At 42.1% G+C, this 23002-nt stretch overlaps 1 protein-coding gene across 3 annotated transcripts in view; it reads right to left on the bottom strand.

The window, feature by feature from the left end:
• The window catches only part of LOC114659735 (carnosine synthase 1-like), a 72423-nt gene that overhangs the window by 34405 nt on the left and 15016 nt on the right, over nucleotides 1-23002 (bottom strand). For 2 of the 3 annotated variants that reach the window (XM_051932635.1, XM_028812369.2), the window contains exons 2-3: nucleotides 4613-4829; nucleotides 330-419 (exon numbers count right to left, since the gene is read on the bottom strand). Coding sequence is in view for 2 of the 3 variants with exons in the window: in XM_028812369.2 (XP_028668202.2) it covers nucleotides 330-419; nucleotides 4613-4829 (307 nt within the window). In the remaining variant the exon portion in view is untranslated. Of the gene's footprint in view, nucleotides 1-329; nucleotides 420-4612; nucleotides 4830-11516; nucleotides 11630-23002 lie in introns of those variants that run through there. The other variant, XM_051932636.1, reaches the window with a different exon arrangement.

The raw sequence follows: 23002 nt of genomic DNA, 5'->3' as shown, positions 1-23002 counted from the left end.
TGATGAGGCCAATCCAGTGGACCCAGACCTGAATTAAAAGCTTTTGGGTTGTTTGTTCATGTCCTGCTTCTCTTTTTAACTAATGTTGTCTTATTTTAATTTCTTATTTTGTCTTTTATTTTTCTTCTCTTCATTATGTAAAGCACTTTGAGCTACTTTTTGTATGAAAATGTGCTATATAAATAAATGTTGTTGTTGTTGTTGTTTTTGCATTTCATTGTTGGAGGTATCACAACAGGTCTGGGGTTCAAAACATGAACATGGAATTTTGAGATGGCAGAGCTAACCACTATATCACCATGCTGCTAAGATGAAACGGACCAACATACCTGGGCACACTCTGCTGCCTTCCAGAAGCAGTGGCCAGTAGGGAAGTGGAGATCCCAGCACACAAAGAGCCACATCTGAACTTCCTGGCACTATAAAATAATACAAAAATGAAAAGGGAATAAATTTGCAAATCAAGTTACGCCATAATTTGAATACCTTCATTCTTACTAGAACAGTAGGCTAAGCTTTCATGTACACTTTTGTTAATTAAAATAAGTAAATGTTAATTTAACGTTGTTTGCACACTCATAGACCATTTGCTTTCTGCTGAATTGTTTCACTATCCAGTTACTTTGGTCGTGTTTCACACAGTAGACTTTCAAGCAAACCAGAAGTAACAATAAACACCCCATGGGTGGGCTGTGGATTTCATTCAATTAGCAAAACACATTTTTTTTCCCTAGGAAGAAATCATCGTGGCCCATAGGAATGAAAAGTCACAAAAGGGATCTCCTTAATATCTTTTTGGTTTTTCCTTGACAACAATGAGATGAGAAAGAAATAAGATGGAGACATTGGCTTTTCAGATGTTTCTCCTGAATGCTTCATCCCCAGTATTCTCACAAGGGTCTCCTCTTGAGCTTCAGCAGAGATCTCAGCAACGTCGTACGATGGGCTCAGATCTGACAAGTAGGGTTGTACACCTTTTCACTGTGTCCCTAATTATTTTTCCTCTGTGGCTCAAATTCGCCGCCGTACATTCTGATGTTGTTGTGCAGGTGCAAAAACATAAAAAAGACGTCACAGAAGATGGTATGTGAGACCTTTAAAATGTATCGTGTCATTACGATGGGGAATATGTGACGCTTGAATATAAAAGCACCACGAATGCATTGGTATGTCGGCAATCAGCTTCGCCACATCGAACCATTCATCAAACATCGAAGCGTGCGCATTGATCCCGGAGGATCCTCAAAGCGGCTTTCTGTCACATGTAGATAGCAAACAGAGAGTCTGACGTCGCATTTCGACTTCTATCACACTGCACTCCCCGACTTTTTGCGGATACTGCAACTCGCGCACGTGTCGGATCAATTTTGAGGATGTGCTCAGAGGACGCGTCAAATGAATGCTGGGAACGCGTGGCAACCATGATGTGCGCAAGTACACATTATGAGCGTGAAGTATAAACAAGCCCTTAAAATGTATCGTGTCATTACGATGGGGAATATGCGGTGCTTGAATATAAAAGGACCACAAATGCATTGGTATGTCAGTATTTTGCTTCACCACATCGAACCATTCATCAAACATCGAAGCACGCATGTCGATCCTGTAGGAAACGCAAAGCGGCTTTCTGTCACATGTGGAGAGCAAACAGAGACTCTGACGTCATGTTCCGACTTGATCACATGGCGGATCCCCCAACTTTTTGCTGGTACTGCTACTCACGCACGTGTCGCATTAATTTTGAGGATGTGCTCAGAGGACGCGTCAAATGAATGCTGGGAACTCGTGGCAGCCATGATGCGTGCATGTATGCGTTCTGAGCCTGAGTATAAACGAGCCCTTAAAATGTATCTTGTCATTACGATGAGGAATATACAACGCTTGAATATAAAAGCACCACAAATGCATTGATATGTAAGTATTTTGCTTCACCACATTGAACCATTCATCACACATCGACGCGCGCACGTTGATCCTGTAAGATCTGCAAAGCGGCTTTCTGTCACATGTGGAGAGTAAAGAGAGACTCCGACGTCACGTTCCAACTTGATAACATGGCGCCCCCCCGACTTTTTTGCTGGTACTGCAACTCACGTTAATTTCTGAGGTTGTGCTCAGAGGACACGTCAAATGAATGCTGGGAACTCATGGCAGCCACGATGGGTGCGCATACGCGTTTTGAGCGTGAAGTATAAACTGGCCCTTAGGGCGAGTTGCAGTACCAGCAAAAAGTCGGGGTGATAAAAGTCAGAACGTGATATAAAAGCACCACAAATGCATTGATATGTAAGTATTTTGCTTCACCACATTGAACCATTCATCACACATCGTAGCGTGCACGTCGATCCTGTAAGATCTGCAAAGCGGCTTTCTGTCACATGTGGATAGTAAAGAGAGACTCCGACGTCATGGTGCCCCCCGACTTTTTTGCTGGTACTGCAACATCACGTTAATTTCTGAGGTTGTGCTCAGAGGACACGTCAAATGAATACTGGGAACTCATGGCAGCCATGATGGGTGCGCATACGCGTTCTGAGCGTGAAGTATAAACTGGCCCTTAGGGCGAGTTGCAGTACCAGCAAAAAGTCGGGGTGATAAAAGTCGGAACGTGACGTCAGAGTCTCAGTTTACTACAGTGATTCTCAATCTGTGGGGCGGGCCCCCCTACGGAGGGCGTGAAGTAACAAAAAGGGGAGCGCGAAGATGTGAAAAAAAGAAAACAAGAATCAAAAATATGAAAAATACATCTATTGAAACCAAAACAAATTAACTTAAACTACATTCTGATACTTGAAAAATAAATATAGAGTTAGATAAATGTCGATAAAAGTTAAGTAGGTATAATAAAACATGCATCTATGATATATCCTTAATTAAAAAAGAACAAATTAGTATTAGTGGGCTCCTTTCAAAAAAACGTTAGGGGGGGCGTGATTAAAACTGTTATGAAAACTCGGGTCGCAAAAACTTAAAGGATGAGAAACGCTGGTTTACTATTTACATGTGACAGAAAGCCACTATGCGTATCCTCCGGGATTGATGTTTGTGCTATGATGTTTGATGAATGGTTCGACATAGAGATGCATTTGTGGTGCTTTTATATTCAAGCGTCGCATATTCCCGATCGTAATGACACGATACATTTTAAAAGTCTCACATACCGTCTTCTGTGCCGTCTTTTTTTTCTGGGGCTTCCTCCGTTCCTGACAGCAGCGGCAAACAGCAATAGATCAGCACACAGAACACATCACATGTATGATATTCCAACTCTCTGCACATTTAGAATCCTTAGATTTATACTTGATATCACTTTCATGATGAAATGCATTAAAGTATGTATGTTACATTTTACAGATAAATCGGTAATTTCGTTTAATTAATGAATACTGTTTATAATTACACACATGGGGGTGACACGGTGGTGGAGCGGGTAGCACTGCTGTCTCGCAGGGAGTCACGTCGCTGGTATTCCCTGCCTGGAGTTTGCATGTTTTCCTTGCTGGGTTTCCACCGTGTGCTCCGGTTTCCTTCCAAAGATATGCAGATTTGGTGACGCTAAAATGACGCTAGTGTGTGTATGTGAGTGTGTGCGCTTGTATTCACCTTGCAATGAGCTGATGCCCCGTCCAGGGATTGTTTCTGCCTTGTGCCCAATGCTAGCAGGAATAGACACATCCCTGGATTGATGGATTTAATCATTAAATATCCTTTTCAGAGATATTGCGGTAAGGTGTCATCAGAATTTAATGGGTGTTCCAGGCAATTCACAACACAGTGAAGCCGAACCTGTTCTCCCCGTCTCGCACTGCCACCTGGTGGATTCTTCCAGATTTATGTAAAGTATAAACAGTATCTGCTGGAGCAAAGTGTAAATCTGGCCCAACTCGCAGACGCGTCGCATTCATTTTGAAGATTTGCTCAGAGGACACGTCAAATGAATGCTGGGAACTCGTGGCTGCCATGATGCGTGCACATACGTGTTCTGAACATGAAGTATAAACTGGCCCTTAGTATTCTAGAGGAAGAAAACATATCAGTAAATGGGAGCATCCCTGCCATCACTACAAACACCACGGGGTAAGTAACAGATCAAAAAATGACAACTTTTGGGTGGGATATTCCTTTAATTCTGAACAATTCAGCCAGAGGTCCTGCAGTACACTCACATAAGCAAATGGCGGGCATGCTCAATGGAGGGGGCAGCGAGGCTGAAAGTGGCAGCCTGCTGCTGTGCAATATGACACCCTGCCTGTTACAAGAGAAACAGCGAGGCCTGCTGGCTCAGCAGACGGGCAGAATTTCCCTTAAGGTTAACTGGACGAGGTGGCACTTAGTGACTCGAAGGCTCTGTGTTCTCGCTGTGTGAGGACATGACGCGGAACAGAGCAGGAGCCTTGGAGTTATCTTTCAATGTACACACTCCCAAATGTAGAAATCCCCTCCTGGAGTTGAAAGTGGGCGATAAACAGAGTAAGTCTGAAGGCACCACCATCACTCACACTTGTCTGAAAAAAGAGCCTCAGCCATTTCACCTCACATACACTCAGCTGCAGTGGTCTTCCCTTTACCAGCTCACACCAGCGTATGGAATCGATGCCGTCATCGCACTCACCGTTTCGTAATTTTGTCTGGTTTCCACAGCGGTCTTGTGTCTCCGGCAGTCCCACCTCGTGTAAGGTTGATTGCAACAGTCCATAGAGCTGCTGAGCGTTAGGAGCCCTTTCTCCGATTCCATGCCGCCCCTCCAAGTCAGGCTTGGGGATGATGAAAGGATCGGATGACAACTCCACAAAGGTGGGCAGCTCAGAGGGATGTGTGCCCAGGGACAGCTTGAAAGGAGAGACAAAGCAAACACAGACGGGTGGGATTATTATGCAGAACGTGAGAAGGTTGACTTGTTGCTACTGCAGATCTTTGCTTTAATTTCCCCTGACTCTGTATTTTCTGTCATTGTATTGTCCTCATGAGTACATAATTTTCATAATATTTCCTTACTATTCTAGTACTTTTGTGCACTTACTTTTCACCCATACTTTAAAACGCCAAAAATTTGTCTGGATTAAAGACCTCATAGTTGACTACACGTCTCCATGTTAATGCAGATTTTATATTTTCACAGTCTCCTCTCCACTTCTAGCCGAGACGGCCCTCCTGAAAGTGATATTAGAGGGGATTTGTGATAATAAAGTGAATGGGAAATCTGAGAGCTTAAAAGACAGATACAGGATGTGAACCTATTTATAATCCGCCTATAAATATCCATTAGCAAAGCAGGATGGGAGTTGATCGCTTTTAACTGTTTCTCTGCAGAAGATCAAGTAAAAATGGATAATTGCAAAAATCACACACTAGTACGTCAGGACAAGCATGGTTTGGTTAGTCTCACCTCGAGGGTGTGTCGTGTGTATATCACAGCTATCTTAAAATGAGGATGGCAGTCAAACTCCTGATCCTCCATATGTGATCCTTCTTCATACCTCCATCCATCCATCCATCCATCCATTGTCTAAGCCTGCTTATCTACGATCATGGGGGAGTTTCACTAAGAGTTCCCTGTGGACAGACTGTTATACTAAACTGCTGCCTATGTCTATAGGAAACGTCAGGAAAAAAAAAAAAGAAAAGCGTCCAGAGAAGTGGAGAACCCAGAACAGCAAATTCCACCACAACGGGACATCTGCAATCACCGCGTTGTCAGTCCAAGAGTTTCTCCCCGAAACAATGTGGCTATTGCACCACACGCTCCCAAATTTACCCTGTGACTTCTTTTTATTCCCGAAATTTAAATGGTGACTGAAGGGAAGAAGATCTGCTACCATGGAAGAAATCCAGGAAAAAAAATAAAAACAGGAGGCTCTAGACACAGAAATAAAAGATAAGTGTAGGAACTGTTAACAGGAATGGCAGAAGTGCTGGGCATCTCAAGGAGACGATTTTGAAGGTGACAAAAACAGAATTGCTGCAAGCTTTAGAATAAAAAATATTTTTTTTTCCATGATTGTTGTGTCTCCCCTTGTATAACGTGGTGGACGGCCGGGGTCCATGCCCGGCTGGGACGCCCCTTCGGTATATGTTCGGGGGAGCAGCCATGGGCTTTTCAATACCTCCCCCTGGATGCTAGATAGCAACCCCCCTGTGTTGGAGCGGTGCCTCGGTTTCCCGCAGGGCTCCATGGGAATTGGAGTTGGGTGCAGCCCTGTTAGGTTCCACAGGCTCTGCCTGGGGGTGCTGCAGCGGGGACTCCTGAACCCTTATGGGCAGCGTATTCGCCACACCCGAAAGCGTAACAATCAACCACCTGGAGCACTTCCGGGTGCCTGATATAAGGAGCCAGAAGACACCACTCCAAGAGCCACAGTCAGGAGGAAGAGGACAAAGCTTGCTGGGAGGAGTGGTGGTGTATTTTGCTTGGGTAATAATTGTGCTTATGGGACTGTGTTAGGGCTGAGGGACACAGGGAAGATGTGGCCCCCAGCTGAAGAGAAGTGTCTGTGTCTCTCTGAGCTGGATTGGCGTGATTATAGCGCCTTTTTACAATATACTGAGATCAGAAGTAAGACTTGAGGTTGGAATAAAGTTCCTCTTGTAAGTCATTAAAGGTAACACCAGGAAGAATACCCTGAAATTTCTTCAGAAATATGGATGGCAACTGGCCAACCTGATTGAACCTAGGAAATGGCCATATATATTTGTATGTGTGTGCATGCTATATATATTTCTGTGTGTGTGTATATTGTAAATATATGTAAGTGTGTGTATACTGTATATATATATCTATATATATATTTGTGTGTACGAATGGAAGAGAAGGTCTGTGATACGGTTTGCATATTTGCAGCTGGAGATCCACAAAGAGAGAAAAAATGAATCGCGTATCATAAAGTAGTTTTTATTTCTGAGCTTTCAACCCTTGCCAGCGGTCTTCATCAGAGGATAATGCTTAGACTTACAAGAATCAAAGGAAATATATAGCAACACATGACATGGAGTTTGCCTAAGTCATTGTGATGGGGGGGGGGGGGTTTGGGTGTACAGTTTATTTATTATGAACATGTTCTTCTTAAGTTTGCATATGCTGGATTTATGTCCAAGTGTCTGTTGATATTTGTGTGTGTGCGTATATTGTATATATATATATATATATGTACTAGGGGGTTTTGCACCCTGCTCGCTTCGCTCTCCAACCCCCGTGTTTGGTTTTCCGGATACACACTTTTAAGATTTTTTTTCTTTGAATTGTTGCTATTTCATTAGTTTCACTTTTATTTCAGAGCTTCTGTAAAAACAATATTTGTAATTTTGCGAGTCCCAATATGCTGAATCTTTTTAATGAGGTCAGGACAGGTTTCTCTGTTTGGAATTTCAGCACAGACAAAACGATCGACATCATCAGCAGTTAATATTTTTTTTTTACAAAGTAACAAAGTAAGTAGAGTTCTGCATTTGACTCCTGTCTGTAAAGTCATGTTATTTTTCTCTCACAGTTCCAAAAGTACATGGGGTTACCAAGGTGATACCCCAGCTTTTCTCTAGGTTTTTGTACAAGGGCTAGACAAAAATGTTTTTGACTCCTGGGGGAAATTTATCTTTTTAAATAAGCAGACAGATAAATATATATACATGAACAAAGTAACCAATAAATGCATGTGCGGTAAACTCCGTTTTTGAAATTCTCAAGATTCTTTATTTGTCACATGCATAGTTATACAGGACAACACGCAGTGAAATGCATCCTGATCCGCTTATCAAAAACTGTGCAAAGTTAGAAGAATATCAGTTAGATTAACAAACAGTCATAGATTGAAAGATAACAGTATAGTAGAACATAATAAATAAGTACAATTATGTGAATAAAGTAGAATTAAGTGTTAAGGTGAAATAGTGTAGTAATTATTGTGCAAAACCAAAGTTAGACTGGTGTATAGTTAAATGAGGAAGTTTGTTTGTTTGCGCTACTGTGATCTTTACTTTCTTTTTTTTATATTTTCTAATTTTCCTACTTTCATATCCTTTAACTTTCTCCACACGTGTAGAGCGCCAACATTTTTTTTTATTTTTTTAAGCCTTTCTAATCTCACTGGTTTCATAATCTCTAACCTGCTCTGCATGTGTTTAGCACCAACATTTGTAAACGTCTTTATGAAGTTCTACTTTGTCTTTTACTCATTGTCATTTAATTCTGAGCCGGATTGGACTTGCTTTTTTTTCAATTCCACTTGTTCCGGACTGATAATTACTTTCCTTATTTTCTGAATTTGCACCTCAATTATTCTTTTTTGCTCTTTTTTCTCTCCAACGCATTTGAGTCTCTTTTCTCCACGCTGCTTTCTTCTTCGCTTAGATGTCGACATTTCATTTATAACGTACTGTCCTTATACACTTTATATGCGCTGAGAGTCCTGGATCTGTGTGTGCTCAAATCCTTCACAAGACTGAATGTTTTGCTGCCTATTGTCCTATTTGATAGATTGTAAGTAGGGTGTGTCTTTGGTCTCGCTCATCTTTAAAATGTCTTCCGAGTAGATCACATATCGTAGCCTTGCTTTTGCTTTCCAGGGCAAGGATTTCTTTTTATAATAGATAGATGTGTGTGTGTATACTGTATATGTATATATATTTGTGTGTGTGTATATTGTATATATATAATGTTAGAGGCTTCGCCTCTAGCGCTGACGTCCGAGGTTCGATTCCCGAGAGGGAGTGCAGTAGAGTGTGTATGCCTGATGAACCAAGAATTAGGGCGAAACACGTGTAGCGTACTCTTTGCATTATTTGACAGTAAACTATTTTCAACCATTCTATGATCTGCTTCTCACAACTGAAGGCACTGTGGCGGATGTTAGCCGACTTGCTGACCAACCACAAGCGTTACCTGGTAGGTAACCACCCATACAATCAGATTGTGACACAGACTACGAATGCAATGAATGTAATTACTCCGATCCACATAATGTCAAATGAATGAACCACACGCCGTGGTGCAACGTTAGAGGCTTCGCCTCTGGTACTGACGTCCGAGGTTCAATTCCCCAAGAGGGGGGTGCAGTGAGTGTGTATGCCTGATGAGCCCAGAATTAGGGCGAAACACGTGTTGCGTATTATTTGACAGTAAACTATTTCAACCATATATATATATACTGTATATATAATGATATATGAAATTGGCTCTAGTGTGTGCTTGGTGTGTGTGTGTGCCCGGGATTGGTTCCTGTGTTGGCTGGGATTGGCTCCAGCAGACCCCCGTGACCCTGTGTTTGGATTCAGCGTGTTGGAATATGGATGGATGAATGGTTTTATGCTCATTTCCTCGGCTCAATCATGTTGGCCATTCTGAGAGGCATGCAGGACAACATATATAAATAAACACTCACATACTATATATATATATATATATATATATATATATATATATATATATATATATATATATATATATATATATGTGTGTGTGTGTGTGTGTGTGTGTTTATTTATATACATTGTCACTAATGCTTGACAGAGAACCTCTTCGCAGGCTCAGTTGAGGCATATAATAACCCACCAAGACGAGAGGGGCTGCTGCTGCTGCTAACGGTGTCATCTCCTTCATGTCCCACAGCCGGCCGGTGAAGGCGTTTAGCCCCAAACAGCCTCTCTGAGGCTTGTAGCGATAAGGCTTGTCTCTCTCCTTTGAGTTTCAATAGGGAGTTGCATCTCACACGTTGCTCATTCAGTTAATGATGGCTTCTTCTGGTTGGCTGAGAATGTATGGGCTGGGAACCAGAAGGGGTGGAGTCAGTTGCTCACACTGGTTGTCTTCTCAGGGGTGTGGAGTGGAGATAACAGGAGAGAATGTGACTAGTGCCAGTGCACTGCCTCATCCTACCTCAGACAAGCCTTGAAGGTTATACCCTGAGTCCATGTGTGACAATATATATACAGAGCAACCTGCGAGACTCAGCTCCCTAACCAAACCCAAACAGATATAAAGTATCCATCCATCCATTATCCAACCCACTGAATCCAAACACAGGTTCACGGGGGTCTGCTGGATCCAATCCCAGCCAACACAGGGCACAAGGCAGGAACCAATCCCGGGCAGGGTGCCAACCCACCGCAGGACACACAAACACACCCACACACAACCAAGCACACACTAGGGACAATTTAGAATCACCAGTCCACTTAACCTGCATGTCTTTAGACTGTGGGAGGAAACCCACGCAGACATGGGGAGAACATGCTAACTCCACGCAGGGAGGACCCGGGAAGCAAACCCAGGTCCCCAGCAATGTTCTCTCTAAGGAGTAGCATATAGTGAGCAAAAAACATTGTTTATGAGCGACATTTTGTTTAAGCCAAAAATTTATGAGCACCAACTCCGACGGTCGGAGTGAGCGATCGTGCGATAAGTACGAGTGACGCCGTCGGAATGAGCGATTGTGTGGGAAGTATGAGCGACGCTCTGAATTTGTGTGAGCGATCGCTCACGCGCTCAGCTTAGAGGGAACATTGGTCCCCAGGTCTCCCAACTGCGAGGCAGCAGCGCTACCCACTGCGCCACCGTGCCACCCGATATAAAGTATATATACCTGTAATAATTAATGCTTGAATTCTGCATTCTGGAGGAACAGATAGCACAGTTATCAAGATCCAATGATCTTAATAATTGTCTGAAACCTTGTGGAAAAGACCCTGTCCCTAAGTCACATTCAAACTTTAAAAGATTACATTGAAGGTTTGATTAGTTAACTGACTATCACTATTAAAGCTACAGAGTCCCTTTTGCCCTAAACTGTAACGCACATTATAATTGTCCACCCTAAGGAAAGGTTAGGTGTCTGAGTTATCTGGGTGTCAATGCGGTGGCCACGTCTCTGTCATTCCTCCTAAAGGGTTCTGACGTCTGGCCTTAAATTTGAGACTCTGTGCCTGTTGTAGTGTCACAGTCAGGCCAAGACACACAGATGACCCCTCTATGTTTTGCTAAGGCCTCTGGGTGGTGACGTCTAATGCTACACTTCTATTTGACTGCTGGGTTCAGATCAAACTATTAATAGATTTTTTTTTTAAGTTATTATTCTAGTGATGCTCTTCGGCCAAAAGTATGTGAACACTCCTCCAAATGACTGAGTTCAAGTCTTTCATTGTCAACAGGTGCCTAAAATCAGCTTAACCAGGCAATCTCCATTAATATATATTGGATCACACTGAAGAGCTCAGTGACATTAAACCAGGCCAACAACAGTAAGTTTCCATTATTGTGAACTGGAAGTGTTGAGGAGCAATAACAACTCCCAAGCTGCCTCTGGAAGCAACATCAGCACAAGAACTGTGAGTCGGGAGCTTCATAGAATTTGTTTCCATGGCCAAGCAGCTGCACATAAGCCTTTGATCACTTTGTGCAATGCCAAGCATTAGCTGGAGTGGTGTAACACACACCACCCGCCATTGCACTCTGGAGTAATGGAAACGTGCTCTCTGGAGTGACGAATCAAGCTTTGCTATCTGCCAAACTGAATTTGGAGCACACCTACCATAATGTTTGGTGGACAAGGTATAATGGCAGGGTTTGGGCTAGACTCTCAGTTAGACAATTGTGCACTTCCAACTTCATGGAAAGATCTCTTCTGTTCTAGCAAACCAGGTCCGTAAAGTCACGGAGGAACTTGAGTGACCTGCTCTCAACCCCAATGAATACCTTTGGGATGACACTGATGGCGAGTCAAATCTTCGCATCCCACATCAGTACCTGACTTCACAAATTCTCTTTTGGGGCACAAATTCTCATTGACACACTCCAAAATCTTGTAGAAAAACAAGTGGCGGCTGTTTTGGGTGGTCACTGAATTGTGTAGGTTGTGTGTGTGTGAATGGTAGCTGTTGAGTTAACAATCCTGACTCTCCTCTTCACACTCCAGTTCAGTAGGTGGCGCTAATGCAGCTTTACAGTTGGTTTGCCAGCTGCCAATTAACATGAAGAGGAAGAAATCCCATTGTGGTACATTGTATGTGCTCTGGCATAGGTTGGTTTGGTCTTTCTTGTGAGTATTGCTAATTGTTGTAATTAATGGATTTTTTGGTTTATTTTTTACTTAAGGATTCTGAACCCTAGTCACTTCACAAATAGATTACTGTAATGCTATTCTATCGGTCATTCCACAAAAACATATCTATAGCTTACAACTTATTCAGAATTCTGCTGCTAGAATAATAATCCATTCTAAATCCACTGCACTTATTACACTTATTCTCTCCCAGCTTCACTGGCTCCCTGTTTACTACCAAATCCAATAGAAAATACCGCTCTTAACATTTAAAGCTCTCCACAACCTTACTGATCTCCTACAGACTTAGACTCCCTCTCGCTCCCTCAGATCCTCATCTGCAGCTCTACTTTCTGTACCACACATCAAACTCTGTTCTATGGGAGCTCAAGCGTTCTCCCATAGTGCTCCTCAACTCGGGAATTCTATTCCCTCTCATATCCGTCAACTCAACTGAATAACACATTTTAAAACTGCCCTCAAAACTTATTTCTTCAAACTGGCATACCAATTATGAATTTATCTATCTATCTTACAGTGCTTATGGGACCTTTTGAATTCTGTATGTTAAATGTAGCTAGATGGTCTATCTAATCCTGCCAACTATGCTATCTATCTATCTATCTATCTATCTATCTATCTATCTATCTATCTATCTATCTATCTATCTATCTATCTATCTATCTATCTATCTATCTATCTATCTATCTATCTATCTATCTATCTATCTATCTATCTATCTATCTATCTATCTATCTATCTATCTATCTATCTATCTATCTAGAGAAAAGTCAAACAGCATCTGCCATGGCCTAACCCTTAAATATGGCCTAAATGTTAAATATAAAATGTTTGCCTGAGGGGTGTCCTATTCATATGTGACAGCGATGCTGTCTCACGCTGCCAAGATCCCAGTTTAGGTCCTGGCATGATGTGTCCTATGGATAAAGTTGGCATGTCCACCCCCCAGCCCCACCACATTCCCCAGATTTTCCTACTTCACAAGTTCCATAGACATGTGCCCGGTGAGTTTAAGCAGACCCAGCGCTTGACTGACAGCTCATTCAGGGGTCATTCCAGCCTTGCACCTGTTACAGCCAAGATAAGCTGTGGCCTCCATGACCCTGACCGGAGTAAGTGGGCCAGGAAATGGATATTAGTGCACATGTGTCTGGAAATGTTCAGCTCGACATTTAGGCAATGCAGCTTTTGGTGGAAAAATTATTAGGCAAGAGTAAAAGCATCGATGTCCTTAGCATTATAAAACATAGGATTATGAAATTCTCTTCATCTATACCATTGGGATCACGGGGGTTGGTTAACGCAGGAAACAGCTTTGAAGAGGGTGCTAGCCCACTCATCCATCAACAACCGCACAGTCTCTCTCTTGGCTGTCTATCAAAGTTCAAAGATGACGTCTACCTCTGTCCTTCTCAGTAATTTTTCTACTGGCTGTAAAGTCCTGTTCTGGATCCACAAATCCTGTTACATGTGGGGCATGTGGTAGCAGCAGCAAAGGGTGAACACCTGATGAACCTTATGGTCTCTCTCTTGACTGTCCTGTGCTCCTCCTTTTGACACAGTTGCCACCAGGTGTTGTGGTTGGAAGCTACCTTCTCCAGGTCCCAAGGTGGAACAATGTGTTGATACTTCTTTTGCCCTCCAGGTGACCATCCACCAGGGTCTAAATGGCCATATAACACTCTGAACTTATTAAGAAATCATTTTTAAAGAAATGACTGAAAATAAAAAGAAAATTTTAAAGAAAATACAGCTTCCAGTTAATCCAAAATGCTCCTGCAAGAATTATTACAAGGACTAGAAAATAGGAATACATAACTCCAGTTCTTAAATCCTTACACTGGCTCCCGGTTAAGTTTAGGGCAGATTTCAAAATCCTCCCTTTAACATATAAAGCCTCAAATGGTCGAGGTCTGGCTTACCTGTCTGAACGTGTCATGACTTACAAACCAGAGCGTACATTTAGAACTCAAGATGCCAGTCGGCTTCTGATCCCAAGGATTAATAAAATAACAGTGGGAGGTCGAGGTTTTAATTACAGGGCCCCTAAATTGTGGACTGGTCTCCCTGCTACTATCAGAGATGCCCTTTCGGTCTCAGCTTTCAAATCCCAGCTGAAGACTCACAACTTCAGTTCAGCACACCCTGACTAGAGCTGCTGGTTAACTGTACAGACTGCATCTCTAGTGTCAGTCATTAGCATTAAAACATAACCCTCACCTATTCTGTTTCTCTTCTCGGTACTCAAATGTGACACTTGGTGCCACAGCCCACCTGCCAAGTTGTTCTGCCTGCCTAAGGAAAGTAATTTCCGATGGAGGATCGCAGGAATCATTGGGTAGAGGGGTCCCTTCATCGGATTGGCTGGCCCAGCACTGACTCAGCTGTGGAATGGCCAATAGGGGGAGGCAGCTTGATGGTCGAGGTCTCCGGGACTCCTATTACGTGATATCATCTACTGTTCAATTCTGCTCTGTACTTGTGATGTTTCGATTGCACTATTATATTGTATTGTGGATTACTTGTGTTTTGTTCTGTGTATTGTGTTGTATTGACCCCCTTTTTTTTTGACACCGACTGCACGCTCAGCCTACCTGGAAAGGGGTCTCGTGCTTTTTGAACTGCCTTTCCCAAGGTTTCTTCCATTTTTTCCCTACTAGGGTTTTTTTTGGGGAGCTTTTCCCTGTCATCTTAGATAGTCAAGGCTGGGGGGGGGACTGTTTCTTGTGTGATTTTGGGCTCTACAAAAATAAATTGTATTGTATTGTAATGTAAATTAGATTGAATCATAACCTCATTTATTTGAAATTCAAAACATCCACACATCCAAATGGCGACTCTGCAACGACCTAAAGCAGAAGGTGGCATGGCACTGCCTAACTTTCAATTTATTACAAATACACAAGCTATAAAATCCTCGACACGGGCACAAACAAATGAACACACACAGGCTTGGCCCACAATAGAGATAAAATCCTGCAGTGTCTCTTTATATTCCTTGCTTTGTGCCCAGTAAACACAAGTTATTGTCAATATACTAACAACCCAATTGTCCTTCATTCACTCAGAATATAAAACCAATGTAGAAAGCACTTGAAGATAGAGAAGCTTTGATCAGTGGCACCTCTACATGATATCCCGATCATGCCACCTGTTTTGGTGCCTCCTTACTTCATTCCCCAGCCATTTTAATTGGTGCTAGGCGATCATGGACTCAGTACTTCTGCAGCTGGTTTGAATGAGGCAAACGATCACACCAGGATACACTGAAGGCAGCGGGCATGACCGCGCTCCTGTGGCTTGGTGGGGTGGCTGTAGGTTACTCAGGGTTTGCAGCTGTAGATGAGGGTAGTGAGGCAGACTGCCCAGTGGAGATGAAGGTTCTTGTTTTGGAGGACATAGCCTTCCAAAGGCAGCTGACGCTTGCTTAATGTGCTTCTGGATCTCATTGTCAATACTTTTGTATTCGGATAGAATTCTTCCCAGAGACCTGAAAGATGGGACTATTAAGAATTGTTTGCCAGCAACAGTGAAGCCTAAGGGGGTGGTGTAGGTGGGATGTTGTATACTCCACTGGCAGACCACTTGCGTTTTACTGGTGTTGACTGTCAGTCCCATCCTGCTCTACACCCTCACTGCCAACACACACTCGGGTCCAATTTAGAGTCACTAATTAACTACTCCCTTAGGTACAAGAAAGGACATTCAGACACCCCCATATTGACGTAAGGAGGATGTCAGTCAGACATTTTCTAAACCACCTTGTCCTGAACAGGGTTAAGGGGGTGCTGCATCCTTTCCCAGCCAGCATAGGGCACAGGGCAGGAAAAAACCATGGACAGTGTGCCAGTCCATCATCGGGTGAACACACATACACACCCAGGCCAATTTAGGGTCACTAATCCACCTAACCTAAACCGAAGCAAACCCCCATAGACATGGGGAGGGCACTCAAACTCCATGCAGGGAGGGCCCGTGCAGCACCATGCACTCAAACTCCATGCAGCACCTCCACCATGCCACCATACCGCCCTAAGGAGGATGTGAAAACATGAAACAGGCAAGGCCAATGACCCCAAATCCAGGAGGTGCCAGTCCTACCCTCAGTGCCACTGCACTGCCCTATACACTACCACTCAAAAATTTGGGCGCACCAAGAAATATCAATCTTTTTGGTACGAAGGTGACATCTTTTATTATCAAGATGCCATTAAATTGAATAAAAAACTATTGTCCTGACATTACTAATGGCTATCATTGCTTGAAATGACTGATTTTTAATTCATTTTTCACTTATGACTGCAAAGCCCCATTTTGGGCAGCCATTCCTACAGTGTCCTTATGGCCAACTCCCGTAGCTCTTCCTTAATTGAAATGCTTGTTGGTTATTAGAGAAACCTTTGTCATTGCATTGGCACCACTGACACCTGTTATTCTGTATTGTACAAGGAAGTGGCATCCCTAAAGCTCAGTTTTGGGTTCAACAATGGCCGAAATGAAACAGCTGACTCAAGAAACAGGGCTGTCTATTGTTTTTGTACAAAATGAAGGCAATTCCACGTGACAGATCACCAAGAAACTGAAGATTTCTTATAAAGGTGGTCCATTACTGTTTTGAGAAGATAGTGCAAACTCGATCAGAGCAGGGCATTTAAAAGAAGGAAAAGGTTCAAGGTGGGCACCTGCATAAGAGAAGAAGCAAACCACCAGAGTGTGAAGTGTGAGAAACAAATGACCTTACAGGTCCTCAGTTGTCTTCTTCAATAAATACACACCCAGTGATTTTTTTTTTTAATTTGAAACACTTTATTACTCCCAGAAGGCAAATTGTCCTGTCACATGAGCTTTTGGGGGTTTTAGAGTGCAGGGTCAAACATTGTACAGGCACTCCCGAAGCAATTTTCAAGTTAAGGGCCCACGCAGTAGGATCCCTTCTGGCAGTAACAGGATTTTGAACCGGCAACCTTCCAGATACCAGCGCAGAGCTGCTGAGATTCTGACCATAATACGCTTTTCCATTCATCTTTTATCCAATGTCTGCATTTTTTTGTCTATTTTAACCTTTTCTTTTAATTGCCAGTTTTTTCTTTGAAACTCTAAGCCTCTAAGGCTGGCATCCCGTAGTCGTCATTTCTCTGTCACAAATGATATTAGACTCTGGTGTCTGTTTAAGTTAAAAAAAAAAACAAACAACTGAGGACCTGTAAGGTGTTTGTTTCTCACACTATACACTCCTCTTACGCAGTTGTCCATCTGGGCCTTCCCCTTCTTTTGTATATCCTGGTCATATCCACTTCACCTTCTTCGCTCAAGGGATAACTGGCACCTTTGTATGAAATCTTCCAATTCTCGCTTCATCTGTCGCATGGAATGACCTTCATTCTGCAAAAGAGTGGCACCTTATGACATTATGAAAATCCAAATCCACAATGCCATATGTGCCTCTTTTATAGTCTGCTTCAGCTACATCCACCTAGGAGTCCGTCTGGACCTGTGGACTCTCCTCTTCTAGACTTGACCTGCCGGGTATTTCTCTTAAAAATTGTCTCCATTAATTGACCTGTCCCAGCCAGCAGAGGGCACAAGGCCACGAACAGGACGCCAGTCCATTACACAAACACACACACACACAGACACACACACACACACACACGGGACAATTTAGTATCACCAAGCCACCTAACTTGCATGTCTTTGCACTGTGGGAGGAAACTCACACAGTCACAGGGAGAACATGCCAACTCCATACAGGAATGACCCAGAAAGTCAACCCTGAGCTCCTTAACGCGAGGCAGCAGTGCTCACACTATGCCACTATGCCAGTTTCTGTGGTGCCAATGCAATTACAAAGGATTCTCTAATAACCACATAACATTTCAAATGGTTAATTAAAGATAAGCTAAGGAAGCTGACCATTAGGATTTAATGGTTGCTGAAAAAGGGGGGCAGCAGCCATAGGTGAATCATATTTTTAAAATCAGTTAAAGCCTTTAGAAACATTAGTAACATCATGCCTATATTTTAAATCAATTTAATTACATCTTAATAAAAAAAAAGCCGCATCAATTGCTATGAAAAACGTGAACATTTCTGCATGTGTGCAGACTGTGGATTGCTTGCGTTTGTCATTCATTTCTATGAAAATGGTCATTCAGGCAGTTAGCAGAACTTAGAAGACAAAGAAAGAAGAAAAGGAGACTTTGTGGTAGGAGGACAACTACTGGAATCCATTTCTTTCAGTTTGTTTCCAAAACTCAAGGGGTTCAAGGGGGACAAGAAGGAGGAATTGTTCCATTTTTGGGTATCAATCCACTGTTAATACCCCATAATGACAGCATGTTTTCAAGGAGGGGTTTTCAGATTTATTAAAAGCTAAAAACTGAAATCTCTCCTTCATCCATTCAGGATTTTGTAGAAGCCCCTTTGCAGGAATTCCAACTTAAAGGTTTTTTTTTGGGTGAATCTCTGCATGCCTGGATGTGGGCTATTTGTCCCATTCTTGCTGGCAGATACAAAGGATTGGGTGGGAAGCCTCTCTGGACTGTCCATCCATCCATCCATCCATTAGCCATCCATCCATCCATTTTCCAACCCGCTGAATCCGAACACAGGGTCACGAGGTCTTCTGGAGCCAATCCCAGCCAGCACAGGATGCAAGGCAGGAACAAACCCCGGGCAGGGTGCCAGCCCACCGTAGGGCACACACACACCAAGCACATACTAGGGACAATTTAGGATCACCAATGCACCTAACCTGCATGTCTTTGGACTGTGTGAGGAAACCGGAGCATACTCACACAGACATGGGGAGAACATGCAAACTCCACGCAGGGAGGACCCGGGAAGTGAACCCTGGGTCTCGTAACTGCGAGGTGCACCACCGTACCACCCTCTGACATTGTAGTTGGAGGGATCCACTCTCTTCAGTTCTTCCACCATTACAATAAACTGAGAATTATTTTTTTTTTTTACACAAGGCATAAGATAAAGTCGGTGGGTTGGCACCCTGCCTGGGATTGGTTCCTGCCTTGTGCCCTGTGTTAGCTGGGATTGGCTCCAGCAGACCCCCATGACCCTGTGTTTGGATTCAGCGGGTTGGAAAATGGATGGATAAGATAAAGCTGCACAAACTGCCGGCTCACATCAGTGACAACTTAGTGAAAAGAAGATAAGCTAGAGGTGCTTGGAATGTGTAGGGAGAAAACCATGCAGATAACAAGAGAACACACAAAGAGCACCCAGGCCGAGAGAGAGCAGGCCAGAGTTTGAACTCAAGTCCTTAAAGCTGCGCCACTTGCTAAGCAGTTTAATTTCAAATAACATAATTGTACGTTGAGTGACAAACAGAAAGGAAAGCCCGTAGGTCTCTTCTAAAGTGCCAGGTTTTCCTGTACCTCAGCATGGCTAAGTCCTGATCATCTGCTCTGCTGCACGTTTAACACGACCACATCAGATTGTATTTTTTTTAATGAGAGCAGACAGGCAGGGATTTGTTGATTTAGGACTGACCCACTAACCAGCCATTCGAAGCTGAAGAGATTGGAGAGGGGAGAGATGATAAGAGGCTTTATAACGCACTCTCAAACGGATCAGGAAAAAGGGGGTGGTGGGGGATTAAAGAAAAGCTTCTAATGCACATCTCTCTCTCTCTCTCTCTCTGGCGTCCCCCAACCTCCAGACGCAGGGGTACAGCAGAGCTGAACGTTCTGCCTCGAGTTGTTTAAATCCATTGTGCTGCAATGGCGGAATTTTTTCAGTCTTATTTCTGCCTTTCCCATAACCTCCTCAGGTATGTGCTGACTGGGGACTTTTACAAATTGATTCAAGTGCTGTGAAGTCTGTGCCAAGCAAAACTTTATATAAAAAAAATCTAAAGTAGCTTTTAATTGGAAGAAACTATGTTGAATGGTTCATCAAAAAACACATGGGATAATCTACTGGGATAATGCACCAAAATGGAATGTATTCACTTTAATAAAAGGATATGTTTCTGTATGTTTGTCCAATTGCTCTTTCTCTGTTATTGCAACAAATGGCACATCACAAAAATTAACACTGACTTTGCTTCTCCCATATCACATGCCATATAACAGAGACATATGCTTTGCATTTTATTACTGCATATATATGTGATGCACCATCTGTTGGAATTAAAAAATGCAACACATTTCATTATTGAAAGCATTACAAACTTCATTGCAACAGATGATGCACTACAAACGGTAATGCTGAGGTCTGTCTTAATTACTCAGATTTCAACCTGTATTAGAAGCTAGTCCACCTTAATAAAAGGACGAGTGTCTGTGTGTCTGGGTATCTGTGTGTCCATTCACTTGATATGTCTCTGTCATTGAATCACATGGCACATCGCAAACATTTGTAGTAAAATTCTTTACATTGTCTATTCCAACAGGTGGCACATCACAAGCATTAACATTGCGCTTATGAATCCCATACCAAATGGCACAGAAAAAGGAAAATGCATTGCATTTGTTATTCCAACAGATGGTGCATGACAAACATTTGTAGTAATGCATTTCATTACTACAAATATTTGTGATGCACCATCTGTTGGAAAGACACATGCAATACATTTTATTACGGAAAACATTACAAAATACATCCCAGTAGATAGACCAAAGCATAAATGTTTGTAGTGCACTATCTTAATTATTTAGATTTCAACCCATATTAAAACGGTAGCACAGCTAGTCCACCTTAATAAAAGGACAAGTGTCTGTATGTCTGGGTATCTGTGTGTCCGTCCATCTTGATATGTCTCTGTCATTGCAACAGATGGCGCATCACAAACATGTGTAGTAATAAAATTCATTGCATTTTCCATTCCAACATGTGGGACATCATAAACATTAACATTGCACTTATAAATCCCATGCCAAACGGCAAAAAAATTGCATATGCATTGCATTTGTTATTCCAACAGATGGTGCGTCATATTTGTAATAATGCATTTGTAGTAATGACATATGTAATACATTTTATTAATAAAAGCATTACAAAATACATTCCAGTAGATGGTGCACTACTAACATTAATGCTGAGGTCTGTTTTAATTACTTGGATTGCAACCTGTATTAGTAGGGTAGCACAGCTAGTCCACCTTAATAAAAAGACAAGTGTCTGTGTGTCTGGGTATCTGTGTGTCCTTCTGGTTGCCATGCCTCTGTCATTGCAACAAACGGCACATCACAAACATTTGTAGTAATAAAATGCATGGCATTTTCCATTCCAACAGGTGGCTCATCTGAAACATTAACACTGCTTTTGCAAATCCCATACCAAATGGCAAATAACAGAGCACGTGTCATTCCAGCAGATGGTGCATCACAAACTTGTGAAGCAATGCATTTTATTACTGCAAGCATTATAAATGCATTCCAACAGACTGTGAACCACAAAAGTTAATTCTGAGTTTTATCTTAATTGCTTAGATTTCAACCTGTAGTAGACTAGGTCACCCTAATAAAAGGACAAGTGTCTGTGTGTCTGGGTATCTGTGTGTCTGTCTTTGTCATGTCTCTGCCACTGCAACAGATGATGCATGTGTTTGGCATAAAATAATAAGCAATATGAAGATTTTCATATGCAAACTCACAAGAATGAATTTACAATTCAAACCTGAACATGTAGCTTAGATGGAATATCATAAAACTAGCAGGTGCATACAGGTAAGGTTGTACACATGGGTGGGTGTTGGAGATACCTTCAATAATAAAAGCAGCACCGTGGGTGGGCACCTACTTTGATAAATGGCACAGGCATAGCGTAACTGTTTGGTCTGCTTAAGCTGGGCTAGTAAGTCTCTTTGCTTAAAGCAGTTGTCCATGTGCATATAAGACTGTATTCGTGGGACACTATAAAGCAGCTATTTTAAGACAAAATTCCACCACATTATGTAGTAACATAATGCATTGCATTTTTCATTCCAACAGATGGAACATCACAAAGATGTGTATCAATGTATGTTACTTTTACAAATACCATACCAAATGGCATATAACAGAGACATAGACATTGCATTTCTCATTCCAACATAAGGCGCATCACAAACATTTGCAGTAATGCATTTTAATATTACAAATATTTTTGACGCGCCATCTATTAGAATGTCACATGTAATATAATTACTGAAAGCATTACAAAATGCATTCCAGTAGCAGGTGCACTACAAACATCAATGCTGAGGTCTATCTTAATTATTTAGATTTCAACCCATCTTAAATGGGTTCAGAGCTAGTCCACCTTAATTAAAGGACAAGTGTCTGTGTATCTGTCCAGCTGATATGTCTTTGCCATTCCAACAGATGGCTCATCATAAACATTTGTATTAATGCATTTTAATACTACAAATATTTTTGACGCTCCATCTGTTGGAATGGCACATGCAATACATTTTATTACTGAAAGCATTACAAAATGCATTCCAGTAGCAGGTGCACTACTAACATTAATGCTGAGGTCTATCTTAATTATTTACATTTCAACCCATTTTAAATGGGTTCAGAGCTAGTCCACCTTAATTAAAGGACAAGTGTCTGTGTATCTGTCCAGCTGCTATGTCTTTTTCATTCCAACAGATGGCTCATCATAAACATTTGTATTAATGCATTTTAATACTACAAATATTTTTGACGCTCCATCTGTTGGAATGGCACATGCAATACATTTTATTACTGAAAGCATTACAAAATGCATTCCAGTAGCAGGTGCACTACAAACATTAATACTGAGGTCTATCTTAATTATTTAAATTTCAACCCATCTTAAATGGGTTCAGAGCTAGTCCACCTTAATTAAAGGACAAGTGTCTGTGTGTCTGTCCAGCTGCTATGTCTTTGTCATTCCAACAGGTGGCTCATCATAAACATTTGTATTAATGAATTTTATTACTACAAATGTTTTTGATGCACCATCTGTTGGAAAGACAAATGCAA

Source organism: Erpetoichthys calabaricus, chromosome 10 (assembly GCF_900747795.2).
Source record: "Erpetoichthys calabaricus chromosome 10, fErpCal1.3, whole genome shotgun sequence".
Lineage (NCBI taxonomy): Eukaryota > Metazoa > Chordata > Cladistia > Polypteriformes > Polypteridae > Erpetoichthys > Erpetoichthys calabaricus.
This window is presented reverse-complemented; position numbering and strand designations above follow the sequence as displayed.